Source organism: Lithobates pipiens, unplaced genomic scaffold, assembly GCF_037356315.1.
Source record: "Lithobates pipiens isolate NorthernLeopardFrog02 unplaced genomic scaffold, aLitPip1_a1.2 Scaffold_22, whole genome shotgun sequence".
Lineage (NCBI taxonomy): Eukaryota > Metazoa > Chordata > Amphibia > Anura > Ranidae > Lithobates > Lithobates pipiens.
The window spans coordinates 332,726,104-332,753,441 of NW_027507784.1; the positions used below are offsets into that span (position 1 = coordinate 332,726,104).

Genomic DNA, 27,338 nt, shown 5'->3' on the forward strand with positions numbered 1-27,338 from the left:
GAGGGAAAGTATAGGGGAAAGAGGGGATAGGGAGGAAAAAAAGAAGTGGACCACCCAAGTAAACAAGATAGAAAGTACCCGTGTAGGGCAGGGGAGTGACAGGATAAATAGATGGGTAACAACAAAACAGACGGCATGAAATTCATGTCCTACAACGTCAAGGGCATGAATACCCCAATAAAAAGACACAAGATCTTAGCAGAGCTGAAACGGTATGAGGCCGATGTCATATCTCTCCAGGAGACTCATATCTCCCTCGCGTCAAACATAAGACTATACTCCAATAACTACCCGGTCTGGTATTATAGTGATACAATATCGGCCAGAAGCAGAGGGGTAGCGATAGGGTTCTCTAAAAGAACAAGATTTCAGCTAAGTGAAAAAATGTGTGATGCAGAGGGAAGACATCTGTTTCTAAAGGGTACATTGGAAGAATTGGAATGTACTTTAGTAAATATATATGCCCCCAATAGCAATCCAATCAGCTTTTTAAATAAGATATTAAATACATTTATGAATTTCAAAAAAGGATATGTAATTATGATGGGAGATATGAACTTCGGCCTCAATCCGGAAGTAGATAGTTCATCGGAGGTAAAGAAGGTGAGAAGCGCTGCACAAAAAAACATATTACAAAAGCTATATAATAATCAACTAGTGGATATATGGAGAGTAAAGAACCCTCAGGTACGCGACTACTCTTTTTATTCAGCAGTCCATGGGATGTATTCACGTATCGATTACATATTCATAGACCATGGGCTGTTGGAATATGTGACGGATACGGGTATAGAAGTTATGACCCTCTCGGACCATGCTCCAGTAAAACTATGCATGAATATCTCAAGGATTGGGAGAAATCCCTCTATATGGCGGATGAATGAAGAGTTGTTGCTTGGGGAGGAGGATAGGATAAAAATCGCGAGTGAAATTGAACAATATTTTACATATAATGATACAGAGGAAATTAAAGGCCACACGTTGTGGGATGCGCACAAAGCCTATATAAGGGGAATACTGATATCTATGGGATCTAAAAAGAAAAAAATGAGAGCCGAAAAAATCTATAATTTAATGAGAGAGATACACTGTTTGGAACAGGACCACAAAAAAGGATTGAAACAAAAAGATTTGGTACATAAAAAGTTATTAACTGCAAGGGTTGAGTTGAAGGACCTTCTAGACCAAGAAACCAAGATGGCGTTTAAAGGGTTGGCCAAGGAACGGTATACATGGGGAGATAAATCAAGTAAGTTTCTAGCTAGAATGTTAAAAAAGAAAAAAGGGAAAAATTTTATTGGGAAAATTCAGAATAAAAATGGTAATATGTTGTTTACTACCAAGGATATAGCGGAAACCTTCAGATTATACTTCGAGGGGATATTTACAGATAGCAATATGGGAGTAAAAAATGGGGAAAAAGAGAAGAAGATCAGGGAATTTTTGGGAAAAATTACACTGACTAAAATTAGCCCCATCGAGAGGGAGATGCTCGAAAGGTCAGTATCGGAAGAAGAAATAGTTAGAGCACTTCTAAAATCAGCCCCAGGAAAATCCCCGGGACCAGACGGTTTCACAACATTTTATTACAAAACATTTAGAGAGGCTCTTGTTCCCAAACTTTGTAGTTATATGAATGGTCTAGGAGAAGAGTATAGAATGAGTAAAGAAGACCTAACGGCAACAATTACATTAATCCAGAAAGAAGGTAAAGATCCAGCACAGTGTACCAGCTATAGGCCGATCTCGCTGTTAAACGCAGATACAAAACTATACGCCAAAGTATTAGCAGAGCGAATGAAGGATCTAAACACTGGTCCACCCAGACCAGACAGGATTTATAGGAGGCCGGGAGGGAAAGGACAACGGAATAAAGACACTTCTCCTGCTACAGAAGATGCGACAGGGTGGAACCCCCAGTCTGCTTCTGTCGCTGAATGCGCAGAAAGCCTTTGACAGAGTAGACTGGGGGTTCATGTTCAAGACGATGGAGGGGATGGGGTTAGGACCGAAGATGATACAGAGGGTGAGGGTGTTGTACGATCATCCAAAGACATGCATAAAAGTTAATGGGTTTGAGTCAGCGTCTTTTGAGATGGAGAGGGGTACAAGGCAGGGGTGCCCGTTATCACCCCTGCTGTTTGTGCTCTCCCTAGAACCACTCCTAGCAGCAATAAGGGAAAAATCAGAAATAGAAGGAGTAAAAGTGGAAAAAGTAGAATATAAATATTCCGCTTTTGCGGACGATATATTATTGTACCTAAATAACCCCAAGACATCCATGCCAAAATTACTAAATTTATTAGACCAGTACAGAGAGGTTTCAAACTTTAAAATAAATAGGTCGAAATCGGAGATAATGAACATCAATGTAAACAAGCGAGAGGTACAAAGTATGCAACAGGAATGGAAATTCCCGTGGAGGAGTGAACTTAAATATCTAGGGATAAAGCTGTCAAAAACAGAGAGGAAAATGTACCGCTGCAATTACATCCCGCTACTGGATGAGATACAGGCAGAATGTAAAAGGTGTAGTTATAGACCACTATCGTGGCTGGGGAGAATAAACTCGTTAAAGATGATAATATTCCCCAAGATCTTATATAGGTTTCAGATGCTCCCAATACCATTGCCCAATGTTTACTTGTCAAAATTAAAAACTATCCTAATGAAATTTGTGTGGAAAAACAAAAAAGCTAGGGTGGCCTTCGCGACACTTCGACAACCAAAGAATAGGGGTGGAGTAGCAATGCCAGACACGCAGACTTATTATGAAGCAGTTGTAGTGTCCAGAGTGAGTGAATGGAGTAAAAGGGATAACACAGAGAAAAGATGGGTTAGATTGGAACACGAAATATGCAGAGCACAATTGGAGAAGCAAATTTGGAATCCCCCACACGAGAGAAGTGTATTCTTGGAAGGGAATAATATTACACGAAACACTTTGCCGATATGGGATAAGATATATAGGCAATTTAATGGGAAATACAATTCACCACTTATAGCATTAAAAAACAACAATTATTTTTTACCTGGGTGTCAGGAGATTGGAGGGAATTGGGTTAAGGAGGAGGTACAATTAAAAGACGTAATGAAAAGGGAGGGTTTAGCACCATATCACGAGTTGGCACAAAAAAAAGGGATGATGATAATAGATGGATGGAGGTACGCGCAGCTCTCTAGTTTTATAAAAAAGCTTCCTCCACGGATTAGAACAGCGGAAGATTTAACTTCTTTGGAACAGCTATGTATATCAAAGACGTCAAAGAAAACTGTTTCGAGATGGTATGGAACGCTGTTGGAGGGAGTAGAGCTGGGGGTACCTGCGTACATCAAAAAATGGGAGAGGGAATTGGGGACACAATTAGATAATACGATATTAAGAAAAATATTTAAATTAGTACACGGTTCAGCGGTTGACGCTAAAACGGCGGAAATGAGTTTTAAATGTTTGACGAGATGGTACTATACGCCAGAGAAGAAAAGTAAATTTCAGGTGGATAGTGCCAGGGAATGTTGGCGGGGATGCAGGGAGTTGGGTACGATGACACATCTGTGGTGGAGCTGTCCAAAAATAAAACAGTACTGGAACCAAATTCTAGCTTATATCAAAGAGATCACAAATAAGGATGTGAGTGCTGATCCCTGGGTAGTGCTATTCCACGGGACAAGAACCGGGCTCAGACAATATAAGGAATCGGTGGTCCCCGAACGCAGGAACGCAGGAAAAAAATTGATACCGAAAAAATGGCAAGAGAAGGAGGCCCCGTCAATGTGGGAATGGGTGGATACGGTAGAAGAGACCTATAAGATGGAGTGTTTGAGAGGTAGTCTGGAAGAGAAGAGCAATACACCAATTATGGAGAAGTGGAAATGCTGGCTAGATTTTAGGAAGAAATGGCTCATCTCCGAGGGGCTGAGGAGATAAGGCCCTAAAATGGGTACAAATAAGATACAATAAGGCAGGGGTTGACAAATTTGCTTGGAATCTAGGAGCCAGCTAAAAAAGTTAGGAGCCAGGTCCGTGACGGCGATTCGGACCTGTCCCTGGCCTGACATGGAGACGAGTGAGGGGAAGATAGCCCCCAGCCCCTCACCTGTCTCCAAGTCATTGCCCATAGCTCTTAGAGGGACATTTTATTTTTTTCAAATGACAAATTTTTTTTAAATTGCATTTTAGTGTAAATATGAGATGTGAGGTCTCTGACCCCAGATCTCATATATAAGAGGACCTGTCATGCTTTTTTCTATTACAAGGGATTTTTACATTCCTTGTAATGGGAATAAAAGTGACACACTTTTTTTTTTTTTTTTAAGAACATTGAAAAAAATAAAAATAAAAGTTAAAATAAGAAAAAAAAAATTATTTTAAACACGCCCTGTCCCACCAAGCTTGCGTGCAGAAGCGAACGCATATATGAAAGCGGTGTTCAAACCACACATGTGAGGTATCGCTGCGATCGGTAGAGTGAGAGCAATAATTCTAGCCCCAGACCTCCTCTGTAACTTAAAACGTGCAACCTGTAGAATTTTTTAAACGTCGCCTATGGAGATTTTTAAGGGTAAAAGTTTGTCGCCATTCCATGAGCGGGCGCAATTTTGAAGTATGTCATGTTGGGTATCGATTTACTCGACGTAACATTGTTTCACAATATATAAAAAATTGGGCTAACTTTACTGTTGTCTTATTTTTTTTGTTATTAAATACATTTTCCCCAAAAAAGTGCGCTTGTAAGTCCGCTGTGCAAATACAGTGTGACAGACAGTATTGCAACGACCACCATTTTATTCTCTAGGGTGTTAGAGTAAAATATATATATATAATGTTTAGGGGGTTCTGAGTAAAGGGAAGGAGATGGAGCTTCCCCTGCCTGCCAGCCTATTAGCATTGCTGGTTGTAATTCCAACGGCCACCACAAGAGGGCGCCAGATTCCAGAAGGAACCATAGGATCGTAGAAGGCCTCAAAGCCGGGGCCTCAATTCCCGGCCGCCGGCGGCGCGGCCCGACGCGATCACGCCGGGGGGGTCCGCGGTGACAGGATACCCCCAGCTGTGATGCCCCAGGCGCCAGCCCACTATTTCTAGTCGCAAATGCGACCTGGCGCCCGGGTTTTGTCGAGCCCTGCAATAAGGTATAAATAAGACAAAATTAAAGCACAAATAGGAAAAACAGGAAAAGGTGGTCCACAGATAGGTAGGAGGGGGGGGGGGGGGTGAGGTAAGGGGGGGGGATAAGATGGGAGTGTTAGACTGAGAGGGACGGTATGGTAAATATGTAAAGTTTTAAGCTTGGTAATAACATTAACAATAACAAAAAAAAAAAAAAAAAAAAAAACTTGCCACAATGATGTGACTGCATGGAAGGGATGCTGAGCTGAAAGCTGAGGTGGGTCCCACGGCTATTAATTGATTTCACTGAGTGTAAAAAAAAAAAATAAAAAAATAAAATTTTTTTTTTTAAAGGGAAATATCTTTAATTATCTTCTTTCTCCTGCTCTTCTGGCAGTTCCCAGCTAGGCAATTACGTCACTAGAAGATTCGCAAGGGCGTCTAAGATAGTGGTGTCATGTATCCCAAGAGTCCTTGCAAATCGCCTAGTGGCAAAATCTCACAATGATTGATGGGAACATTCGCCGACGCCACTATAGCAACGTGTCAGGACTTGGCAGGAAAGAGCGCCGCTCAGTGGCATTACTGTGCAGGTGCAAAATGCACACAGTGGAGATGGACCCTGTCAGCTTCCGAGATCCAGGTACTTTTATTCAATTCAAACATAAATAAAAAGGAAATCTAAAGATTGCATACAGAGTGGATCAAGTTAGAGTGGAGTCTTAAAAAAAAATGTACTTGGGGGACCGGCACTCCGCTTTAAAATGAACATATTTGTATGGCTTGAGAATTTACAAAGAATTCCCAGCGGAGGAGATTCCTTACATTCACCTTGTTTCTATGGATGGAGGAATCTCCGGGGATTTTTTCCTCTTCGGCCCGCTGGCAGAGCAAAAAAAAAAAAAAAAAAAAACATAAACCGCCAATGGTGAGCTTTAGAGCTGGTGTTCTATCAGATTAGCGAACCCATCAGATCAGCGAACGGAAGTGACGTTCCGTCAGCTGCGCATGGGCTCCACCGCTTCCAGGTTTGCTAACCTGAACAGAACACCTGCAGTCAGAAGGTGGCAGCGGACATCTTACTACACCCAGCTACGTCTTGAGTTTCAGAGTAATTTTAGCAATAAAGTGAGCGTATATAAATAAATATATTATATTGACATCTGTGATGCTATTTTGATGTTACATTTTGAAAGAAGCTGGACGCCAGCAGTAGGAAGGTGGCAGTGGCCATGTTGGTACACCCCGCATTAATCTGCTCTAAACCTTTAGGCTTTCAAAATGAAACATTGAAACAGCATCACAGATATCAATATACTATATTCATTTATATACTCTCACTTTATTGCTAAAATTAGTCAGTAATTCAAGCCACAGCTGGGTGTAGTAAGATGTCTGATGCCGCTGTTCTGTCAGATTCGCGAACCCGTGGAATCATGTGCAGCTGACGGAATGTCACTTCCGTTCGCCGTTCTGATGGGATCGCTAATCTGACAGAACAACGGTATTGGGAGAGCTACAATGTCACACCAATGCTGCAGCATGAAAGGTGAGCCTGTATGTTGGTTTTCTTTCATTAACCCCAAACTTCTCCCTTAACCACTTTCAGACCGGACCATTTTGCTGGTAAATGACCAGAGGTCTTTTTACACTTTGGCACTGCGCTGCTTTAACTGGTAATTGCGCGGTCATGCAATGTTGTACCCAAACAAAATTTGCGTCCTTTTCTTCCCACAAATAGAGCTTTCTTTTGATGGTATTTGATTGCCTCTGCGATTTTTATTTTTTGCGATATAAACGTAAAAAGACCGCAAATTTTGAAAAAAAATGATATTTTCTACTTTTTGTTATTAGAAAAATCCAATAAACTCTATTTTAGTCATACATTTAGGCCAAAATGTATTCAGCCACATGTCTTTGGTAAAAAAAAAGTCAATAATTGTATATTTATTGGTTTGCGCAAAAGTTGTCACATCTACAAACTAAGGTACGTTTTCTGGAATTTACGCAGCTTTTAGTTTACGACTGCCTATCTCATTTCTTGAGGTGCTAAAATGGCAGGGCAGTACAAAACCCCCCCAAATGACCCCATTTTGGAAAGTAGACCCCCTAAGGAAATTGATAAGAGGCATGTTGAGCCCATTGAATATTTTATTTTTTTGCCTCAAGCGATTGAATAATGACAAAAAAAAAATTTTTTTTTTTTTTTTACACAAAGTTGTCACTAAATGATATATTGCTCACACATGCTATGGGCGTATGTGAAATGACACCCCAAAATAAATTCTGCTGCTTCTCCTGAGTATGAGGATACCACATATGTGGGACTTTTTGGGAGCCTAGCCGCGTACGGGGCCCCGAAAACCAAGCACCGCCTTCAGGCTTTCTAAGGGCGTAAATTTTTGAGTTCACTTCTCACTACCTATTACAGTTTTGAAGGCCATAAAATGCCAAGATGGCACAAAACCCCCACAAATGACCCCATTTTAGAAAGTAGACACCCCAAGCTATTTGCTGAGAGGCATGTTGAGTTCATGGAATATTTTATATTTTGCCACAAGTTGCGGGAAAATTACAAACTTTTTTTTTTTTTTTTTTTTTTTAACAAAGTTGTCACTAAATGATATATTGCTCATGCATGCCATGGGCATATGTGAAATGACACCCCAAAATAAATTCTGCTGCTTCTCCTGAGTACGGGGATACCACATATGTGGGACTTTTTGGGAGCCTAGCCGCGTACGGGGCCCCGAAAACCAAGCACCGCCTTCAGGCTTTCTAAGGGCGTAAATTTTTGAGTTCACTTCTCACTACCTATTACAGTTTTGAAGGCCATAAAATGCCAAGATGGCACAAAACCCCCACAAATGACCCCATTTTAGAAAGTAGACACCCCAAGCTATTTGCTGAGAGGCATGGTGAGTCCATGGAATATTTTATATTTTGCCACAAGTTGCGGGAAAATTACAAACTTTTTTTTTTTTTTTTTCACAAAGTTGTCACTAAATGATATATTGCTCACGCATGCCATGGGCATATGTGAAATGACACCCCAAAATAAATTCTGCTGCTTCTCCTGAGTATGGGGATACCACATATGTGGGACTTTTTGGGAGCCTAGCCGCGTACGGGGCCCCCGAAAACCAAGCACCGCCTTCAGGCTTTCTAAGGGCGTTACAGTTTTGAAGGCCATAAAATGCCAAGATGGCACAAACCCCCCCCAAATGACCCCATTTTGGAAAGTAGACACCCCTAAATTTAGGGGTACACTAGTGAGACTAGGTAATAAATGGCGGGTGCCCTGAAACTATAAAAAAATAACTAACCAACCAGCGTCACCTGTAACAGTTATATGGTGATCACTGGTGAAAGGGTTAACTAGGGGGCAATTAGGGGGCTTTATGCGGTAGTATATGGGGGTCCCTGGCGCTATAAAAAGCTGCAGCGAACCTAAATACCTACCCGCCTAACTAGCGTCACCTGTGACACTAATACAGCGATCAGAAAAACGATCGCTTATTAGGCTGGGTTCACACTGGAGCGATGCGGGAACGCCACGAATCCGCGGCGGGTTCCCGCATCGCATGCCTCCCGGCGGCAGTTCACACTGCCCTATGCGAACTGCTGGGAGTGTCAGTGAAATGTTACTGACACCCCCAGATCAGTTCGCATATCGCAGTGCGATCTGCAAACTCGGATCGCATGGTGTGAACACCCATGCGATCCGATTCTGCTGCGGGCCAAAAAAAGGGTCCCGTGCGAATTTGCGGCGGGTGCGGCGAATGGCTGAACTCGAATCGCACAGAGATCGGATGTGATTTGCACTGCAGTGCGGTGCGAATCACATCCGTTCTCATAAACCGCTGCAATGTGAACCCAGCCTTAGTGACACTGGCGACGGGGGGTGATCACGGGGTTAAACCTTTATTGGGGGGGTTAGGGGGGTACCTTAGAACTAAAGGGGGCTAACCCTAACTGCCCTAACAGTTATTAGTCACAAATGACACCCGCCGGGTGATCAGGGGGTTAAACCTTTATTAGGTAATAAATGGCGGGTGCCCTGAAACTATAAAAAAATAACTAACCAACCAGCGTCACCTGTAACAGTTATATGGTGATCACTGGTGAAAGGGTTAACTAGGGGGCAATCAGGGGGCTTTATGCGGTAGTATATGGGGGTCCCTGGCGCTATAAAAAGCTGCGGCGAACCTAAATACCTACCTGCCTAACTAGCGTCACCTGTGACACTAATACAGCGATCAGAAAAATGATCGCTTATTAGGCTGGGTTCACACTGGAGCGATGCGGAAACGCCGCGAATCCGCGGCGGGTTCCCGCATCGCATGCCTCCCGGCGGCAGTTCACACTGCCCTATGCGAACTGCTGGGAGTGTCAGTGAAATGTTACTGACACCCCCAGATCAGTTCGCATATCGCAGTGCGATCTGCAAACTCGGATCGCATGGTGTGAACACCCATGCGATCCGATTCTGCTGCGGGCCAAAAAAAGGGTCCCGTGCGAATTTGCGGCGGGTGCGGCGAATGGCTGAACTCGAATCGCACAGAGATCGGATGTGATTTGCACTGCAGTGCGGTGCGAATCACATTCGTTCTCATAAACCGCTGCAATGTGAACCCAGCCTTAGTGACACTGGCGACGGGGGGTGATCACGGGGTTAAACCTTTATTGGGGGGGTTAGGGGGGTACATTAGAACTAAAGGGGGCTAACTCTAACTGCCCTAACAGTTATTACAGTCACAAATGACACCAATGCAAAAAAAAAAAAAAAAAAAAATGACATTGGTGTCACTGTGACTGGGGGGCAGGGGTAATTGGGGGGGGTGATCGGGGGGTAAAGGGGGGGTGTGAGTGTGCCTGGCATGTTCTACTGTGTGTGTAGAGTGTTGGTGCAACTTACTGATCCGCTCTCCTCCGTGTCGGAACGAAAAATACCGACACGGAGGAGAGAATACATCACTTCCTCTCCTGTGTTTACATTACAGGAGAGGAAGTGATGTCACCGGGGATTTCTATTCGTCGGGAGCGATCGCGAGGGGGTGGCCATGAATGAATGGCCGTCCCCTCGTCCGGGATCGCTCCCGAACGAATACCGACCGCCGCAGGCACCGGGCGGGGGCCCGATCGGGCCCCCGACCCGCGGGAGGCAAGGGGCGTACATGTATGTCCTTATGCCTGCCCGTGCCATTGTACCGACGTACATCGGCGTGCGGCGGTCGGCAACTGGTTAAGGCAGAGTTCCGTCGAAAAAAAAAAAACAACAAAAAAATTCAAAGTCAGCAGCTACAAGAAGTGTAGCTGCTGACTTTTAATAATCAGACACTCGCCTGTTCCACGGTCCAGCGATGTGGGAGTACGAAGCCCCGCTCCTCTCCCCCTCCTCTCCACGGTGCCAGAATTTTTACTGTGGGCGCCTGGCTGTGGCTTCATGAGCCGCGCGCTGTGAATGGCCGGGCAATCTTCTGGGACCTAAGAGATGTCCCAGAAGATTGCAGGGAGGGAGGGGGGAGAGGTGAACTTCCTTCCGTTGCCGCGGAGCCCCGGAAGGAAGTGGGAGCTGGATGCCTCTAAAAAGAGGGTATCCCCTCCCCCCCCCTCAAAAAAATTACATGCCAAATGTGGCACGTCAGGGGGGTCACCTGCACTTAAAGCGGAAGTTCCATTTTTTGGTGGAATTCCACTTTAAATAACTCCTAAAACAAGACCCAGAACAAATTTTCTTTAAAGTAAAACTATGGACAAAACATTTCATTTTATTTTGGATAAAATAAGGTAAGGTTATAACCCCCGTCAGATTTTTTTTTTTTCGCCATCTCTATCCTATTGCAGAGATTTCCCTTCACTTCCTGTCCCATAGCCAAACAGGAAGTGAGAGGAAATACCTGCAAAGAGAATCTCTTGGGGATCCACAGGTCACCCAAGATTTACCCTCTATTACTTTTCTGGGGACCACCCAAAATGTAGGATTTTCTTTTACTTTCCCTTTCAATGATAATGGTAAACCGGAAAAATAGAGAGGGAGGGTGAATCTCTCTAATGGGGTAACAGACAGCAATAACAACCTGACAGGGGTTCTAATCCCTCTCCACTCTATCCAAAACAAAAACAAAAAAATTTTGCCTTTAGTTATACTTTGTTTCAGCAGCAAATACTAAACTAGACAAAGATGTATAAACCATGAATCCATCTATTTTATTATCTGTGAAATCTCTGTAGCAGAGAAAATATCGGAAAACATTAAGCAGCTTCACCACATTTTATTACTGTATATAATTACTGTACCTGTTGGCTTGAACTTCTTGTTGTTTTCAAGTGAAGAGAAGAGATATTGCCGGAGGTCTTCCATGAATGGTAGCTGGACATAAATCAGGCACTGGAAGCACAAAAACAGGGAACGCCAACACTCAGTAACATGGCACAATGATATCAGGGTCAGTAAGAGGGTTGCACCGATACCACTTTCTTAGGGCGGAGTACAAGTACCAATACTTTTTTCAAGTAATACCGAATACCAATACTTTTTTTCAATGTCGAGCGACAGTGGCACCAATATGCTGCACTGATGAGGCATGGACTATGTCAGTAGTTTTTTATTTTATTTCTTTTTACAACTTTTTTACAATTTATATATTTTTTGTTTTTTACAATGCTTTCATTTTTTGGGGGGGAGGGGGAGTGGACGGTGTCAGTGTTTTCTTTTATTTTTATTATTTTTAGAATTTCACCTTTAAATATTTATTACAATTCTTTTTTTTTTTTTTTTCTGTTCTTTGAGAAAAGGAAGGAGCCGGTAAATGACAGATTTACTGGCTCCTTCCTCCGCTCTCCATCCCAACAGATCCTGGACAAGAAGGGACTGGAAGGAGGACACGGGGAGCCAGGGAACCGGAGAGAGGGAGGAGGACATTACTGAGAGGGAGGAGGACAATGTCAACAAAGCTGTTATGAATGAATTCATTCATAGCAGCTGTGTGTCCTATGCTGTGATTGGCCCACAGCTATCACATTCTGGACCAATCACAGCACCCTGTACCATGTGATTAGATGCAGCCAAGCACAGATCACTAGTAATCACCAGTGACCCCAGAGCGATTCTTGTATTATGCAAAGCTTGACCTCAGCTCTGACCTGCCACCCTTCTGAACCTCACAATAGGACAGAGAGGTTCTCGATCACACTGAGAGATGGACAGTGAGAGGTAGGAGTGCTCCAGAACTCTTTCTGTTTTGGCTGCTGAATGACCACGCCATTTTTTGCGATTCGGCACTGTCGCTTTAACTGACAATTGCGCAGTCGTGCGGCGTTGCACCCAAACAAAATTTACGTCCTTTTTTTCCCCCCACAAATAGAGCTTTCTTTTGGTTGTATTTGATTTATTTTTTGTACTATAAACAAAAAATGAGCGACAATTTTTTTTTAAAAAAAAGCAATATTTTGTACTTTTTGCCATAATAAATATCCCCCTTTTTTTTTTTTTTTTATTTAAAAAAAAGCTAATTTTTTTCTCAGTATAGGCTGATATGTATTCTTCTACATATTTTTGGTAAAAAAAATAAATCACAATAAGCGTATATTCATTGGTTTGCACAAAAGTTTGAGTGTCTACACAATAGGGGATAGATTTGTATTTTTATTATTACTTTTTTTTACTAGTAATGGCGGTGACTAGTAATTATCAGGACTGCGACAATATGACGGACAGAGCGGACACTTTTGATCATTTTTGGGACCTTTGGCATTTATACAGCAATCAGTGCTATAAAAATTCACTGATTACTGTAAAAAATTTCACTGGCAGGGAAGGTGTTAACACCTAGGGGGAGCTCGAGGGGTTAAATGTGTTCCCTAATGTGTGTTCCAACTGAAGGGGGAGGGGACTGTGTAGGGGAGATGACAGATCGCTGTTCATACTTTGTATGAACAGACGATCAGTCTCTTCTCCCCTCAGAGAACCGGGAGCTGGGTGTTATCTACACACACAGAGTTTCCGGTTCTCGCTGTGTCACAAGCGATCGCTGGAGCCCGGCAGTCATCGCGCCTGCCGGGCACTGGCATCGACTCGGGGGGGGGGCGAGCAGCGAGTGCCATTCTATTGCAGTACAACTGTGGCGGCTGGTCGGCAAGTGGTTAAGAGACCTTGAGAGGTCCGAGGTGTTCATGAAGATATCAAAAGGCATGTGCTGGGCCTCTAGGTGCCCCCCTCACATTCCTGCCGCCAAATAAGTAATTTAATTGTAACTTGTTCACAATGACAACAAAGTATTTTTTCTAAATCTAAGCCGCATCCACAGCAAAATATGATATCCAAAGTGTCAGAATACAATTGTATCACAAGAATGTCTATTTTCCAGCTTGGAGATGATCAATACCTCGTATTTCTCCTTGATTATAGGGAAGGCAACTCCAACTTGGGGGCTAGCTCTTCTATCATAGGCGTAACGTACAATGGCGACCATCCCCAGCTGATCGAGGGCACGGATGAGGGCAGACAGAGCAACAGCTGCACACTGATGAACAGAGAGAAAAAGACATACAGCAATTAGGAAGAGAACAGAATACAAAAGCAATAAATCTATAAACAGTACAGTGCAAAAGTTGTAGACGGGCGTGAAAAATGCTTTAACTGAAGAATTCTTTTAGAAAAAAAAAAAATTGTTAATAGATTATTTTTTATTAAAAAAATTAACAAAATGGAAAGTAAATGAAGAGAAGCAAAATCCAATCAATATTTGGGGTGACCGCCCTTTTGCCTTCAAACCAACATCAGTTATTCTAGGTAGACTTGCACACAGTTTTTGAAGGAACTCGGCAGGTAGGTTGTTCCAAACATCTTGGAGAACTAAGCACAGATCTTCTTTCCCTTCCCTAAGGTAAGGGAAAGGAAAGGAAAAGGGAAGGGAAAGGAAAGGAAAGGAAAGGGAAAGGAAAGGAAAAGAAAGAGAAAGAGAAAGAGAAAGGAAAGGGGGAAGGAAAGGGAAAAGGAAAGGAAAAGACTGAAAAGGGAAAAGGAAGGGGAGGGGAGGGAATGGGAAAGGAAGGGAAGGAAAGGAAGAGTAGAGTAGAGGAGTGGAAAGGGAAGGAAACAAGCTGCCACTGAAGGCAAGGAAAGGCAAAGAGAAGGGAAGGCAAAAGGAAATGGAAGGGACATAAAAAGAAAGGGAAATGGAAGGGAAGGGAAGAGGGAGGGAAGGGAAAAGGGAGGGAAGGAAAAAGGAAGGGAAGGAAAAAGGGAGGGAAGGAAAAAGGGAGGGAAGGGAAAAGGGAGGGAAGAAAGGAAAGGAATAGAAAAAAAAAAGAGAAAAGGGAAGGGAAAAAGAAGGAAAGGAAAAAGGAAGAGGAAGGAAAGGAAAAAGGAAAAGAAAGAAAAGGGAAGAGGAAGGAAGGGGAAAGGAAGGGAAGGGAAAGAAGAGTAGAGTAGAGTAGAGTAGAGGGAAAGGAAGGAAAAAGGCCACCACTGAAGGCAAGGCAGGGAGAGGCAAACAGAAGGGAAGGGAAAAGAAAATGGAAGGGAAGGGAAAAGAAAATGGAAGGGAAGGGAAAAGAAAGGTAATTGGAAGGGAAAAGAAAGGTAATTGGAAGGGAAGGGAAAAGGGAGGCAAGGAAAGTTAAGGGAAAATGAAAGAAAAAGGAAGGGAAAGGAAAGGGAGAGAAAGTGAAGGGAAAAAGAAGGAAAGGGGGGAAGGAAAGGGGCAAGGAAAGGGAAAAGGAAAGGTAAAGATTGAAAAGGAAAAAGGAAGGGGAGGGGAAGGAAGTGGAAAAGAAGGGATGGAAAGGAAGAGTAGAGTAGAGGAACGGAAAGGGAAGGAAAAAAGATGTCGGCTATCTTAAATCCTTCTGTCTCTTCATGTCATCCCAGACAGACTCCATGACGGTGAGGATCAGGGCTCTGTGGAGGCCAAAACATCACTTCCAGGACTCTGAACTCTGAGAAGACAGTGATTATTGCTAGCAGCTATAGCAGCCGCTAGAGATAATCGCGGGTAAAACCCTGCATGCTGGTTGTACCCAAATCGATCAACGTAGTACATTCTGCCTGCCCATAAACAGTTCAAATCTTGGCTGGTTCCTGCTGAGGAGGCTGAGATTCAAACCCTGTGTGGGCCTGCCTAAGCAGCCTCTATTTAGTCTTTGAAATCACAGGGTGGGGGATTTACTAAAATTGGAGAGTGCAAAATCTGGTTCAGCTGTTCATAGAAACCAATCGGCTTCAAGGTTTTATTGTCAAAGCATAATTGAACAAGCTGAGGTTGGAAGCTGACTGGCTACCATGCACAGCTGCATCAGATTCCGAGTTCTCCAGTTTTAGTAAATCAACCCCTAAAGTTTATGAAAATACTTACATCGTCATCCTGAGGTGCAAAGATCTTCAAAACCTGATTGCCCATGAAATGTGTCATGTTGATCTGCAAATACAGTTGTACATAATATAATCACCAGGAAATTTTAGAAGACGCAGGTTACTACATAATAATGTACTGTTATTTTTATTATTTGCAACGAGCAATAAAATTCACATGCTAAGCCACTTAAGCCTCGTACACACAATCGGATATGTGCACGCATATGTAAACAGTATTCCAACCACACGTGAAGTGTCGCTGCAAACGTTGAGCGAGAGCAATAATTCTAGTGTAAAACCTCCTCTCTAACTCTAAACTGGTGTAGCGATACGTTCCATACAGTGCTTTCATCATGTACCACTTCCTCCCAGTCTGAATATAGATATCAGATCCAATCGCTTACAAGCCCAAAACAAGATGATAGTTGCTGAACATAGACTGTTTATTAGAACCAAAATACAAGTCTTATATACAGTAGAAGAGGAGGTCCCCCCTCCTGCTCATATTACTCTAACAATACAACTGTAACCAGAAACCTAATTAACATGAGCTAATTAACTAATCCCTTAAAGCAGCCGATGTGACTCTGTGCCCTCCTGAGCATTGTTATGATTAATCAGGATTTCACTACAGGTCAGACTTGTTGTCACCAAGCTTCACACAGTAGATTATACATTATCATAAGTATGAACACAGGACACCTTCTCACAATAACAGGAGTCTCCTACATTGTACAGAGGCCAATGTGATCAGCTCTCTCAACTAACATGTTGAGTTTGGAATAAAACCAAGAATAGTCTTTACATATATTCTGGGAGATATTGTGGATAAATATTACTGTCCCATTTTAAGTAATCCAAGATATATTTTCTCAGTGACCTTGTGTCAAGATGGCACAGGGTGACTTAGACACAAGAGGTGTATGGGGAGCTGAAACATGGGTTTCCCAACCTTTCCAAGGGATTCTTGGTTCCATGGGCCCTCCCGTCACAACTGGTTAGCTGTAAAGAATTTTAAAGCGTAGCATATGGAGATTTTTAAATACTAAGGTTTGGCATCATTCCACCATTTTAAAGCATGACATGTTAGGTATTTATTTACTCAGCCTAACATCATCTTTAACATTATAGAAAAAAAAAATTGGGGTAACTACTGTTTTGTTTTTAATTAAAGTGTATTTTTTCCCAAAAAATTGCGCAAATACCGTGTGTCATAAAAAAATTGCAGTGATCGCCATTTTATTCCTTAGGGTCTCTGCCACAAAAATATTTTTATAATGTTTGGGAGTTATAAGTAATTTTAAAGCAAAAAATACTGATTTAAACTTGTAAACAATAAAATGCCAGAAAAAGGCGGGTCTTCAAGTAAATAATGAAGTTTCACTTCAAGTTCTGCCCCCCGCAGTCTCTGAAACTAATCAGAGAGCTTCAAAGGCAAGCAATGGTGATCTAAATGGCTTGCGGAACACAGTAATAAAGCTGCACAAATGTGCTCATTTTCAGAAAACAATAAAACATAAGCACTTTTTTTTTTTTTTGTGCAAATATCCTCAAGTGTCGCCGTCATGTGACCAGTAGGGGTGCGCGATTATGATTATCTGGTCAACGATTCGATTCTGCGATGCATCACGATTACTGATGCGCTCCCACTTCCGCTTGGGCTGCCTAGGCGGCCCTACCTCCCTGCAATCGTCTGGGACACATCACAGGTCCCAGAAGATTGCCCAGCTATGCAGGACAGTGCAGTGAGACATGCGCACCTGGCTGTGAAGCTGCAAGCTGTCACAGCCGGATGCCTACAGTGGCATTGTCAGCGCCGTGGACAGGCAGGGGAGAGAAGGGAGGGTTTAGGTGGCCACGTCACTGGATTGTGGGACAGGTGAGTGTCTTTTTATTAAAAGTCAGAAGATAAACTTTTTTTGTAGCTGCTGACTTTTAATAAACAAAAAATTTACTGGAACCCTTTCTTTGAATTAAAAATAACCTCACTCCTTTAAAGCGGAGTTCCACCCAAAAGTGCAACTTCCACTTTAAGCACTCCTCGCCCCCTGACATGCCACACTTGGCGTGTCATTTTTATGGGGGGGAGTTTATGTCCTCTTTTTAGTGGGACTTCCTGTCCCAGTCGCCTAGGTGACTCCTCCTCTCGCCTTAGACGGCCCCTCCTTGCCAGGGATCTTCTGGGATACAAGACAGGTCCCAGAAGATTGGCTGGCCAATGGCAGAGTGCAGTGCGTGCCCGACTGTGAAGACGTAAGCTGTCACGGCCGGGTTTCACCGCCCACAGTAGATATGATGGCACGGAGGAGAGAAGCAGGGCCCTGTGTGGCCGCATCGCTGGACCGGTGAGTGTTTATTAAAAGTCAGCAGCTACACTTTTTGTAGCTGCTGACTTAAAATAAACTAAAAAACGCGTGGAACACACAGCTGCTGGGAGGTCTGGAGGGATTAGAATCCACAACTGACAAACAGCCCTGTGAAGTTCCCTGTACTGCCTCCGTGCTGACATTTCTCTGGGCTCCCCCATTTGCACCTTCCAGCACACTACAAACAGGGGGGTTGGGGGAGAATGTCAGCACATAGCACGTGTAGGAGCCATTGTAAGTAGAGTACAAACACATTTGTACTCTACATACTGCTGCTAAAATACCTGTGTAGTAATAAATGCAAAGCTATAATCTATCGATCTAATGCCCCCCGCTGTATGTGCGTTTTAAAATATATATATATATATATATATATATATATATATATATATATATATATATATATATATACCAAATTTCTTATTGTGTGTATAACTGTATATGCCGCGCATGTGACTGCTCGGTCCGGCCCACCTCTCTCCTGACATCAATGGGAGTTCTCAGCCCCGCCCACCGACTGTAGCTATCAGATCAGAAGAGAGGCAGGAGGGGCTGGCGTCAGGAGAGATGTGAGAAGAGAGAGGTGGGCCGGACCGAGCAGTCACATGAGCGGCATATACAGTTATACACACTAAGACATGAGGCATGAAGCTGCATATATAAAAAAAAAAAAAACACATACAGCGGTGGCCACTTAATAGATTATAACGCTGCATTTATTACAAAAGTTATTTTGACAGACACGCTCGGATCGCTCTTCCGGGAGGGGCTGGGCAAGTCGGGATGACGTCACCCGACATCAATTTTTCGGGTAGCATGCATGGAAGCCGCATCGGGGACACCTGAATCACGATGCAGCGATTAAATTCCACACCCCTAGTGACTAGACGTGTGCATTACCTGTGATGACTTAGTGAAGCCCAGAACTGTGAAACATTTGGACTCTGTCTTGTATTTCATCTGTTCTTGATCCACTTTGGAAAACGGTATTATATCACTTCCATAACGGAACCCTGACAGAGAAGAAAGGTAAATCCTGTTATGATCATCCCTCTGGAGGACAACTGCCACAGTTCTGGTCATTTGGTATCTGGCAGTCTGGACATTACAACATTGGTCAGCAAAAACTGTGCCAAATACTGGATTATTGGACGTTTAAAAAGATTTTTTTTTTTTTTTTTTACATGATGATTGCTAATTACAGTGATGGTCACTATATAAGCAATCATTTTTACACTGTGAATGGGATCCATTCATATGCCATTGCAAACTATTGTGATAGCTGAGACTGACCATATTTATCACATGGTACAGGACCACTGTCATTGGCCCTGTACCATGGGATTACTGTGCCCAATCACAGACATCACAATAGTATACTATGGCTATCAATGGCAGAGTCCTCGTTTACAACTGACGTGTTCTCTGGGATTGGTCACAGCGATCACAAGGTACCAAGACTACACACAGCAGCCTGGTACAATGGTCTGTGTTCCACTGTGTGTGGTGGACCACAGCTGGTCACAGATCACAGCGCTGCACTGCCCCTAGGACGCGCAAGTGGGAGGATGTCATATAATATACACCCGGAATAACAAAGAACCCACCCCAGCCGTGTTATTACAACAGACTGGATGGGAAGTGGTTAAGCCAAACACAGCCAGGCAGTTAGCATTTTCTTCAACAGGCCCGCAATGGAAGCCCCCGTACTTCCCCTGTGACTGGGTCACTTTAACTATCTCGGGCATAAGTCATCCATGGCAATAAAATGCTCAGCTCTGCACACTCCACACTATGAAAGCATGCTGTCATAGATAACTCCTGGTCTCAGCTAATGACTGGGGACCAATCGGCATAGTTCTCAATTAACGAGATAACCGTGTCAGCTAATCCAGAAAACACAAAACTCTTTCTGCTCAAGTTTAAAGGGCTAGTTCACCTTTTCCCCAAAACTGCCTATACAGGAAATGGTCGCCTGTAGATAAAAACCATCTGTGCAGCTTAAATGTGTTGAAAAGGCAGAAGGTTTTTAATCTGAACCACTTAAAGTGGAGGGCCACCCTGAAAAACAAAAACATTTTAAAAATTAGAAAAAAATCTAAAAAAAAAAAAATGAAAAAAAATTTTTTTTTTTACTTACCAGAAATGCCTGTTGCTAGGCACTTTATCCTAATCTTCCTCTTCCTCCTCCGCGGAGATCTTCTGTCTTCGTCGCGGCGTCTTCTGGGTAATGAGTCGCGCTGTGTTCTGGGAACTGTGTGTTCCAGAACACAGCGCGTCCCATTCGGAAAGCGCTGCGGGACTCGCGCATGCGCAGTAGCTGCGGGACTCGCGCATGCGCAGTAGGAAACGGGCAGTGAAGCCATAAGGCTCCACTGCCTGTTTCCCTTACAGGGAATGGCGGCGCCGGGACCCGAGAGCCGAGGGACGGGTCGGCCTTGGGCGGCTGACATCGCGGGCACCCTGGACAGGTGAGTGTGTTTATTAAGTCAGCAACTGCAGTGTTTGCAGCTGCTGACTTTTTATTTTATTTTTTATTTTAACCGGCCCTCCTCTTTAAGGACCGGGCCTTTTTTTAGATGTGTTGTTTACAAGTTAAAAACTGTTTTTTTCTTTTGCTAGAAAATTACTTATAACCCCCAAACATTATAAAAAAAATTTCCTAACACCCTAGAGCATAAAATGGTAGTCGTTGCAGAAACTTTCTGTCACACCATATTTGCACAGCGGTCTTACAAGTGCACTTTTTTTTTTTTTTTTTTTTTAAAGAAAAACATTTTTGAATAAAAAAATAAGACAACAGTAAAGTTAGCCCAATTTTTTTAAATATTGTGAATGATAATGTAATGCCGAGTAAATTGATACCCAACATGTCACGCTTCAAAATTGCGCCCGCTTGTGGAATGGCAACAAACTTTTACCTTTACGAATCTCCACAGGCGACATTTAAAAAATTCTACAGGTTGCATGTTTTGCGTTACAGAGGAGGTCTGGGGTTAGAATTAGTGCTCTCGCTCTACCGATCGCGGCGATACCTCACATGTGTGGTTTGAACACTGTTTTCATATGGGGGCACTACTAACATATGCGTTCGCTTCTGCACGCTAGCTCAGCGGGACAGGACGCATTTAAAAAATAAATTTTTTCTTATTTATTTTACCTTTTATTTTTACAACGTTTAAAAAAAAAAAATTGTGTTACTTTTATTCCTATTACAATAAAGGAATGTAAACATCCCTTATTATAGAAAAAAGCATGACAAGACCTCTTAAATATGAGATCTGGGGTCCAAAAGACCTCAGATCTATTTACACTACAATGCAATCAAGAAAAAAAAAAAATATTAAAAAATGTTGTCATTTAAAAAAAAAAGCCCCAAAAAAATGGCCCTTTAAGAGCTATGGACGGAAGTGATGTTTTGAAGTCGCTTCCGCCCTGCAATGATATGCAGACGGGTGGGGGCCATCTTCCCCTCACTCGTCTCCATACCCAGGAAGAGACAACATCCGATTGCCTCCGCCGCTGCAGATGGCTCCAGTAAGCAGTGGAGGGCACCGGAGCGCGGCGGGAGGCCCCCCTCCCATCGCCGATAAAAGTGATCTTGCATTGAATGCGCTGCAGAAACCATTTTTATCTTGAAGCGGACTGCCTGCTGAAGAAGAGAATACCGGAGTTATGGCAGCTAGCTGCTGCCATAACGATATTCCTCTTCAAAGTGCCGATGTATAATCACGGTGGGAGCGGTCGGAAGTGGTTAAACAAAGCTGCACAGATGGTTTTTATCTATAAGCGCCCTTTACCTGCATAAAAAGTTATATTTTTTAAACTACCCTTTAAAGCGGTAGTAAACCCGCAGATTTTTTTTTATTTTTTTTTAACACCTGCAAAGGAAAAGGCATAATGAGCTAGTATGCACCGCATACTAGCTCATTATGAAATACCTTAGAACGAGGCCCTGACATCTGGCCTGATCCACGCCGAGGGAGCTGACATGCTCCCTCTGCGTTTCTTCCGGGTATCGCGGCTCCGGCGCTGTGAGTGGCCGGAGCCGAGATATCGTCACTCCCGCGCATGCGCGCGGGAGATTTCATTCCGGCCGGTCGGCCACTGCCGGATTTTCAGGCCGGGAATCCCCTTGTGCGCATGCGCCGCTGCAGTCAGCGCCGCATACCTACAGGTAAGCCTTATTATAGGCTTTCCTGTAGGTAAAAGTTAAAAAACTGAGTATACAACCACTTTAAAGGTGAATCCTGGGTGGAGGTTGTGTGAATCTGAGGTAATAATATTCAAAGACAGGATAAGTGAAACATACTGGAGCTTCTAAATGTGGCCCATACACATTAAAGTAAAACCAGGGCCAGTGCTACCACTAGGCAAACTAGGCAGCCGCCTAGGGAGCACTGGTGCCAAGAGGCGCCCGGCCACTGATTTCCTTCCGCGTCTGCATGCTCTGCAGGCTGCAGCATGTAACTAACTCAGTCTCAGGCAGCTGCTCCGTCTGGCCGGTAGTGTAATTAGAGGCACAGCTCAGAACTGGAGCCAGCGCTAGAGGAAGCAGAGTCGACGCTTCCTGTATAGTGCCACCTCCTGTCATATGGGCAGGGCAAAGGGAGTGGAGTCAGGGGTGAAGCCAATGGGGATGGAAAAAATTTAGGTTTCGCCTAGGCTGTCAAAAATGCTTGCACCAGGCCTGAGTAAAACTATAGACACAACATTATTTTTTTCATTTTGGATAAAGTAAGGTAGGGTTATAGCCAGATAGCAAGGATGACTTGCCACAAATTTGAGGCAGTGTTGATTTGTACACTTGCACAGTACTTAAAGAGGGATTCCACCAAAAAAAAAAATATTAAAAGCCAGCAGCTATAAATACTACAGCTGCTGACTTTTAATAAATGGACACTCACCTGTCCCGGGTTCCAGCGATGCCGGCAGCCGAGGCCGATCGATCGCTCGGCTCTCGGCTGCTGTAGTCACCATTCTAGGTGAGGGAATCAGGAAGTGAAGCGAATCGGCTTCACTTCCCGGTTCCCTACTGCGCATGCGCGAGTCGCGCAGCGCAATAGGAATTCTCCACGCTGTCACTGGGACCCGTGTGTGTCCCAGCAGACAGCGCGGCAGGACAGGAAATGACATAGACTCCCACGGGAGTCTATGCCCGTAAGTGGGTGTAAATACCTGTCTTTGACAGGTATCTCCACCCCCCTCCCCCCTGTAAGGTGCCAATTGTGACACCGGAGGGGGGGGGAGGGTTCCGATCAGCGGAAGTTCCACTTTAGGGTGGAACCCCGCTTTAAAGCACAAGTTCTAGTTGTAGAGCAAGAGCAACATTGCAGTGGTGAGTCTAAAGCCAGAGCTCTGCAAGTCTACAGCATGAAAATTCAGCCACAGTGACCCCCTGTGGTGGGATGACTATTGGCACAACATAACTGAGACAGAATTTGCAGCAGACTTTGCAGAATGTTTGCAAAGAAAGTTGATCTGGAGTCATGCAATGAGGACTTGCTGCAACTGTGCAACAAACTTGTGAAGCCTTGGCAAGTCTAGCAATAGCTCAGCAAGCAATTTTCACACTTGCAGCACAATTGCTTGCTATCTAGGTAACACCTGTCAATGTTTTTTGCCATTTGTTTCCTAATGAGGAGATTTCCCTTGACTTCCTGTTTCATTAACAAAACCGAAATTGAGACATTCATCTAAAATGAAGGAATCCCTGGTTGTCCCCAGATCTAGTGTCCCCCCCCCCCCCCCCCCCATTGGAAGATTACTGTTCTGCAGACAACCCATAACTTGGGATTTACTGTCACTTTCAGTGACAAACAGGATAAAGAGGGTGAATATCACTAACGGGGACACAGACAAGAGGAATTGTGAGAATCTTCAGATGGCAGAGAAGAGCAAACCTTGTATAATGTCCTCTGCCTGAACTTCCGTCTCCTCGTCGTTATCCAGGCAATGCACGGTTTCCTTCTGTACGTCTTCCTTTCTCAGGGTTTTAGCGTCTATGGTAGCCCAACCCTTCTTCGTCTTCGCCTCCAACACCTAAAGCATTAAAGTATATGTGAATGCTAATGAGGCCAAATCGTTGTGTGCATTAGAGCTCATTAGAATGCGTATAACTCATTTTGCTTACATTACAGTGGGGAAAATAATGATTTCAAATGATTTTGTCATTTTTCCCACTTAAAAAGAAATTAAGAGTCTATCATTTGTATCATAGGTGTATTTTATATGATAGAGACAAAATATCATCCAAAAATACAGAAAAAAACCACAATACAAATGTTATAAATTGAGTTGCAGTTCAGTGAGTAAAATAAGTATTTGATCCCCAAGCAAAACATGACTTAGTACTTGGTGGAGAAACCCTTGTCGGCAAGCACAGAGGTCAGACGTTTCTTGTAGTTGGTGACCAGGTTGGCAGACATCTCAGGAGGGATTTTGGTCCTCTCTTCTTTACAGATCTTCTCTAAATCCTTAAGGTTTCTTGGCTGTTGCTTGGCATATCCCTCCATACATTTTCTATAGGATTAAGGTCTGGAGGCTGGCTAGGCCACTCCATGACCTTAATGTGCTTCTTCTTGGGCCACTCCTTTGTTGCCTTGACTGCATGTCACAACGCTGGGAGATCAGGTGCATGAGGCTGCAGATGGGCACAGTGAGGCAGGGAGAGTCGAGTAGAAGCCTAGAGGGCTTTTTCAGCACAAAAAAAATGTGCTGAAAAACTGGGCTTATACTCGAGGTATATAAGGTATCTTATTTTTGTCTTTTGTAAAGTGGTCACGTGACCATTCTTCCATCTTGTATCACAGAAGGTAAGGGCAGGGGGGCAGAAATTCATTCCACCAATGTCACACAGGAAGCAGTTTTGCCATCCTTATGCCGTAGGCAAGGAAAGAGCAATGACTTGGGTACATCCCTAGAAACTTCCTATCTACAGCAGTATGCTGAATGTCAATGAAGGGTACAACGAGATAGGGGGGCGTCAGAAGGTACGACAGTCATCCCTGAACACTCTGGACCTAAACAGTGAGCTGTGGAGAAAGGCTTGGCATTGGGATGTGTAAGCAGGGATGATTGACATTCCCTATTCACAGCAGTGTGCTGACTGTAATTGAAAAGAATGGGATGTAGGGGAGACTGGGTGTGGAGAAGGAATGGGGGGGTCAGAGGTTATGGACGAGTCAGCAGGGATGATAGAAAATCCGGTCCCTGATCAGCTCTATGGTCAGCCAGCAGAACCCCCAAATGCACTCTCAGGCAGGACCAGTGCTACCACTAGGCAAACTAGGCAGCCACCTAGGGCGCACTGCTGCCTAGGGCGCCCGGTCACTGGTGTTCCTACTCTCTTCTTTCTGCAGCAAGCAACTAAGTCTCAGCATCTGCAGGCAGCCGCCGCTCCGTTCGCACATAGTGTCAGAGGTGCACCGGAGGACTGTGTCCCAACTCCTGAATGAATGTAAGCAAACAACCATTCATCGATGGGTACTGGTAGGCTGCATTTGATGGGCACTGGTAGGCTGCATTTGATGGGTGCTTCATTAAAAAGGTGGGGTTATACATGTGCATGGCAAAGGGGGTGGAGTCAGGGGTGGAGCCAAGGGGGCGTCAAAATGAGGTTTTGCCTAGGGTGTCAAAAATCCTTGCACCAGCCCTGCTCTCAGGTTCTTCGGTGAGATGGGAGAGCCTGAGATGGCCGAGGAAGGTGGCGGGAGGGGGATGTCCCCTCTCACTGCTTGTAAAAGCAAATCAGCAGCTAATTAGCCACCAGGATTCCTTTTACAAAAAAGCCAACCGCCTGCTGAGAGAAACGATACTGGGATGATGCCTACAGCAGGCATCATCACGGTATAACCAAAGTTGGGTTACATACAGGTACGTCACTTAGCGTTAAGTGGTTAAATGACAGTGACTGATTCACTACCAGTGAATGTTTGGTGAAAGTCACATTCGCTGCTTTCAGTGTATAGACATCACATTGTCAGAACACTGGATTAGGCCATGCTCTTCCATCCAGTCAGTTGGCAATATACTTACAGATTTGTACCCCACAATGCGTATGGAAATTTTGGAGCCGATGGTAAGTTGGCAGGGCCACGCCATAGGCCTCCTCTCTATCTTCTTAAAGATGGAAAGCTGTTCCAGACTGTCCCTGGAATCCAAAAATAAGTAAAAGGAAAAAACCTGTAAACACATCCATCAAATACAATCAAAATGTGAAGAGATGGCAGCAAAATGGTAAAGGTGAGAACAACTCAAGAGAACCTGGGAAAGCAACAAAGCTCAGCCGACCGATTCCCTCCCCAACATTACATACAAATATTTCTTTCACCTTGTGTGAGGAGCATGCGACTCCCTCCCTTTCCCTCCACATGACTACGCTGCTGCTTAAGCCGGCCACAGATGGACTGAAATAGTGCCAGTTTAGCAGGAAACAGCCAAATTTCAATCCATCTACAGGCAGGATGGTTGTACTGAATTCGATTTATCGATCGACTTCAGGACAATCAGCCTATCAGTTTTTTTTCCCCCCATTCGATCACTGCCTGCAGATATAGCCGCCAGCAGTGATCATTGTATTCCGACGGCGGGGAAAACCTCCCGCTGTCAGAATGCAATAGCCCAGCGGGAGGGATTCCCCAATCAACGCTGTCAGGCAGATTTCTTTCCTTCAACCTGTAGTTGAAATAAAGAAAAGTGAATAATGTATGGCCTTGCCTTAGTGATTGGCTGTTCAGACACCCAGCACTGTCACATGGAGGATGGGAGGGAAGAGTCTTTGGACTTAAGAGCATACACAGCGCTTCCTCTCTTAGCTTCTATCGGCAGAACCGAACGACAGCGAGCGAAGGGTGGAAGGCGAGTGTGGGAACCTAGATGGTGGGGACACAATTTTACGTGGGAGTAAACTCCTATGCACAATTTTTACCTATAGGCAAAATATCTCCTAAACGTGCACCGTTTAGGAGACAATTACTTTATATGCAACCAGTGACGTCACCGGCGCATGCGCTCTGAAGAAACGGCATACTCGTGCTGCGCCTTCAGAGTCCTGTGTCCATGATGGTGACGTCATTGCGGCTCCAGCCAATCATGCAGCCAGTGTCCACCAACTGGCAAGGAAGACAGGGTGAAGATGGAAGCACCTTCAGCGGCGACAGCGCCCTCTGTAGGTCTTTTGCTTTTATCCTAATGTATGAAGTCACAAGACAACAATGGGTATGTGATATTCAACATTTTGGAACAGGTCTTGGTCTAGAGTCATGGTTTATTTCTATGTTCTCTATAATACATATATGTCTTTCATTGATAGATGTACGATACGAATACAGCCTTCTCTGTATAAACCCCTGAAGAAAAGGCATTCGAGCCTGAAACGTTAATTACACGAGAGACCTTACAAGTATCTGTATTTATTGTGAACAGTAATTCATGCACACCAATCTTCTGTCTCTGCAGAGACAATTTTAATTGTATTGTACCATATTTTTTAATTAAAACGTAT

At 44.0% G+C, this 27,338-nt stretch overlaps 1 protein-coding gene across 1 annotated transcript in view; it reads right to left on the reverse strand.

Annotated features, from left to right (window-relative positions):
* The window catches only part of XRCC5 (X-ray repair cross complementing 5), a 126,783-nt gene that overhangs the window by 65,704 nt on the left and 33,741 nt on the right, over window positions 1-27,338 (reverse strand). The window contains exons 7-12 of the mRNA XM_077449650.1: window positions 25,871-25,985; window positions 23,737-23,875; window positions 18,734-18,846; window positions 15,469-15,531; window positions 13,498-13,635; window positions 11,411-11,501 (exon numbers count right to left, since the gene is read on the reverse strand). Of these exons, the coding sequence (XP_077305776.1) occupies window positions 11,411-11,501; window positions 13,498-13,635; window positions 15,469-15,531; window positions 18,734-18,846; window positions 23,737-23,875; window positions 25,871-25,985 (659 nt within the window). The remainder of the gene's footprint in view (window positions 1-11,410; window positions 11,502-13,497; window positions 13,636-15,468; window positions 15,532-18,733; window positions 18,847-23,736; window positions 23,876-25,870; window positions 25,986-27,338) is intronic.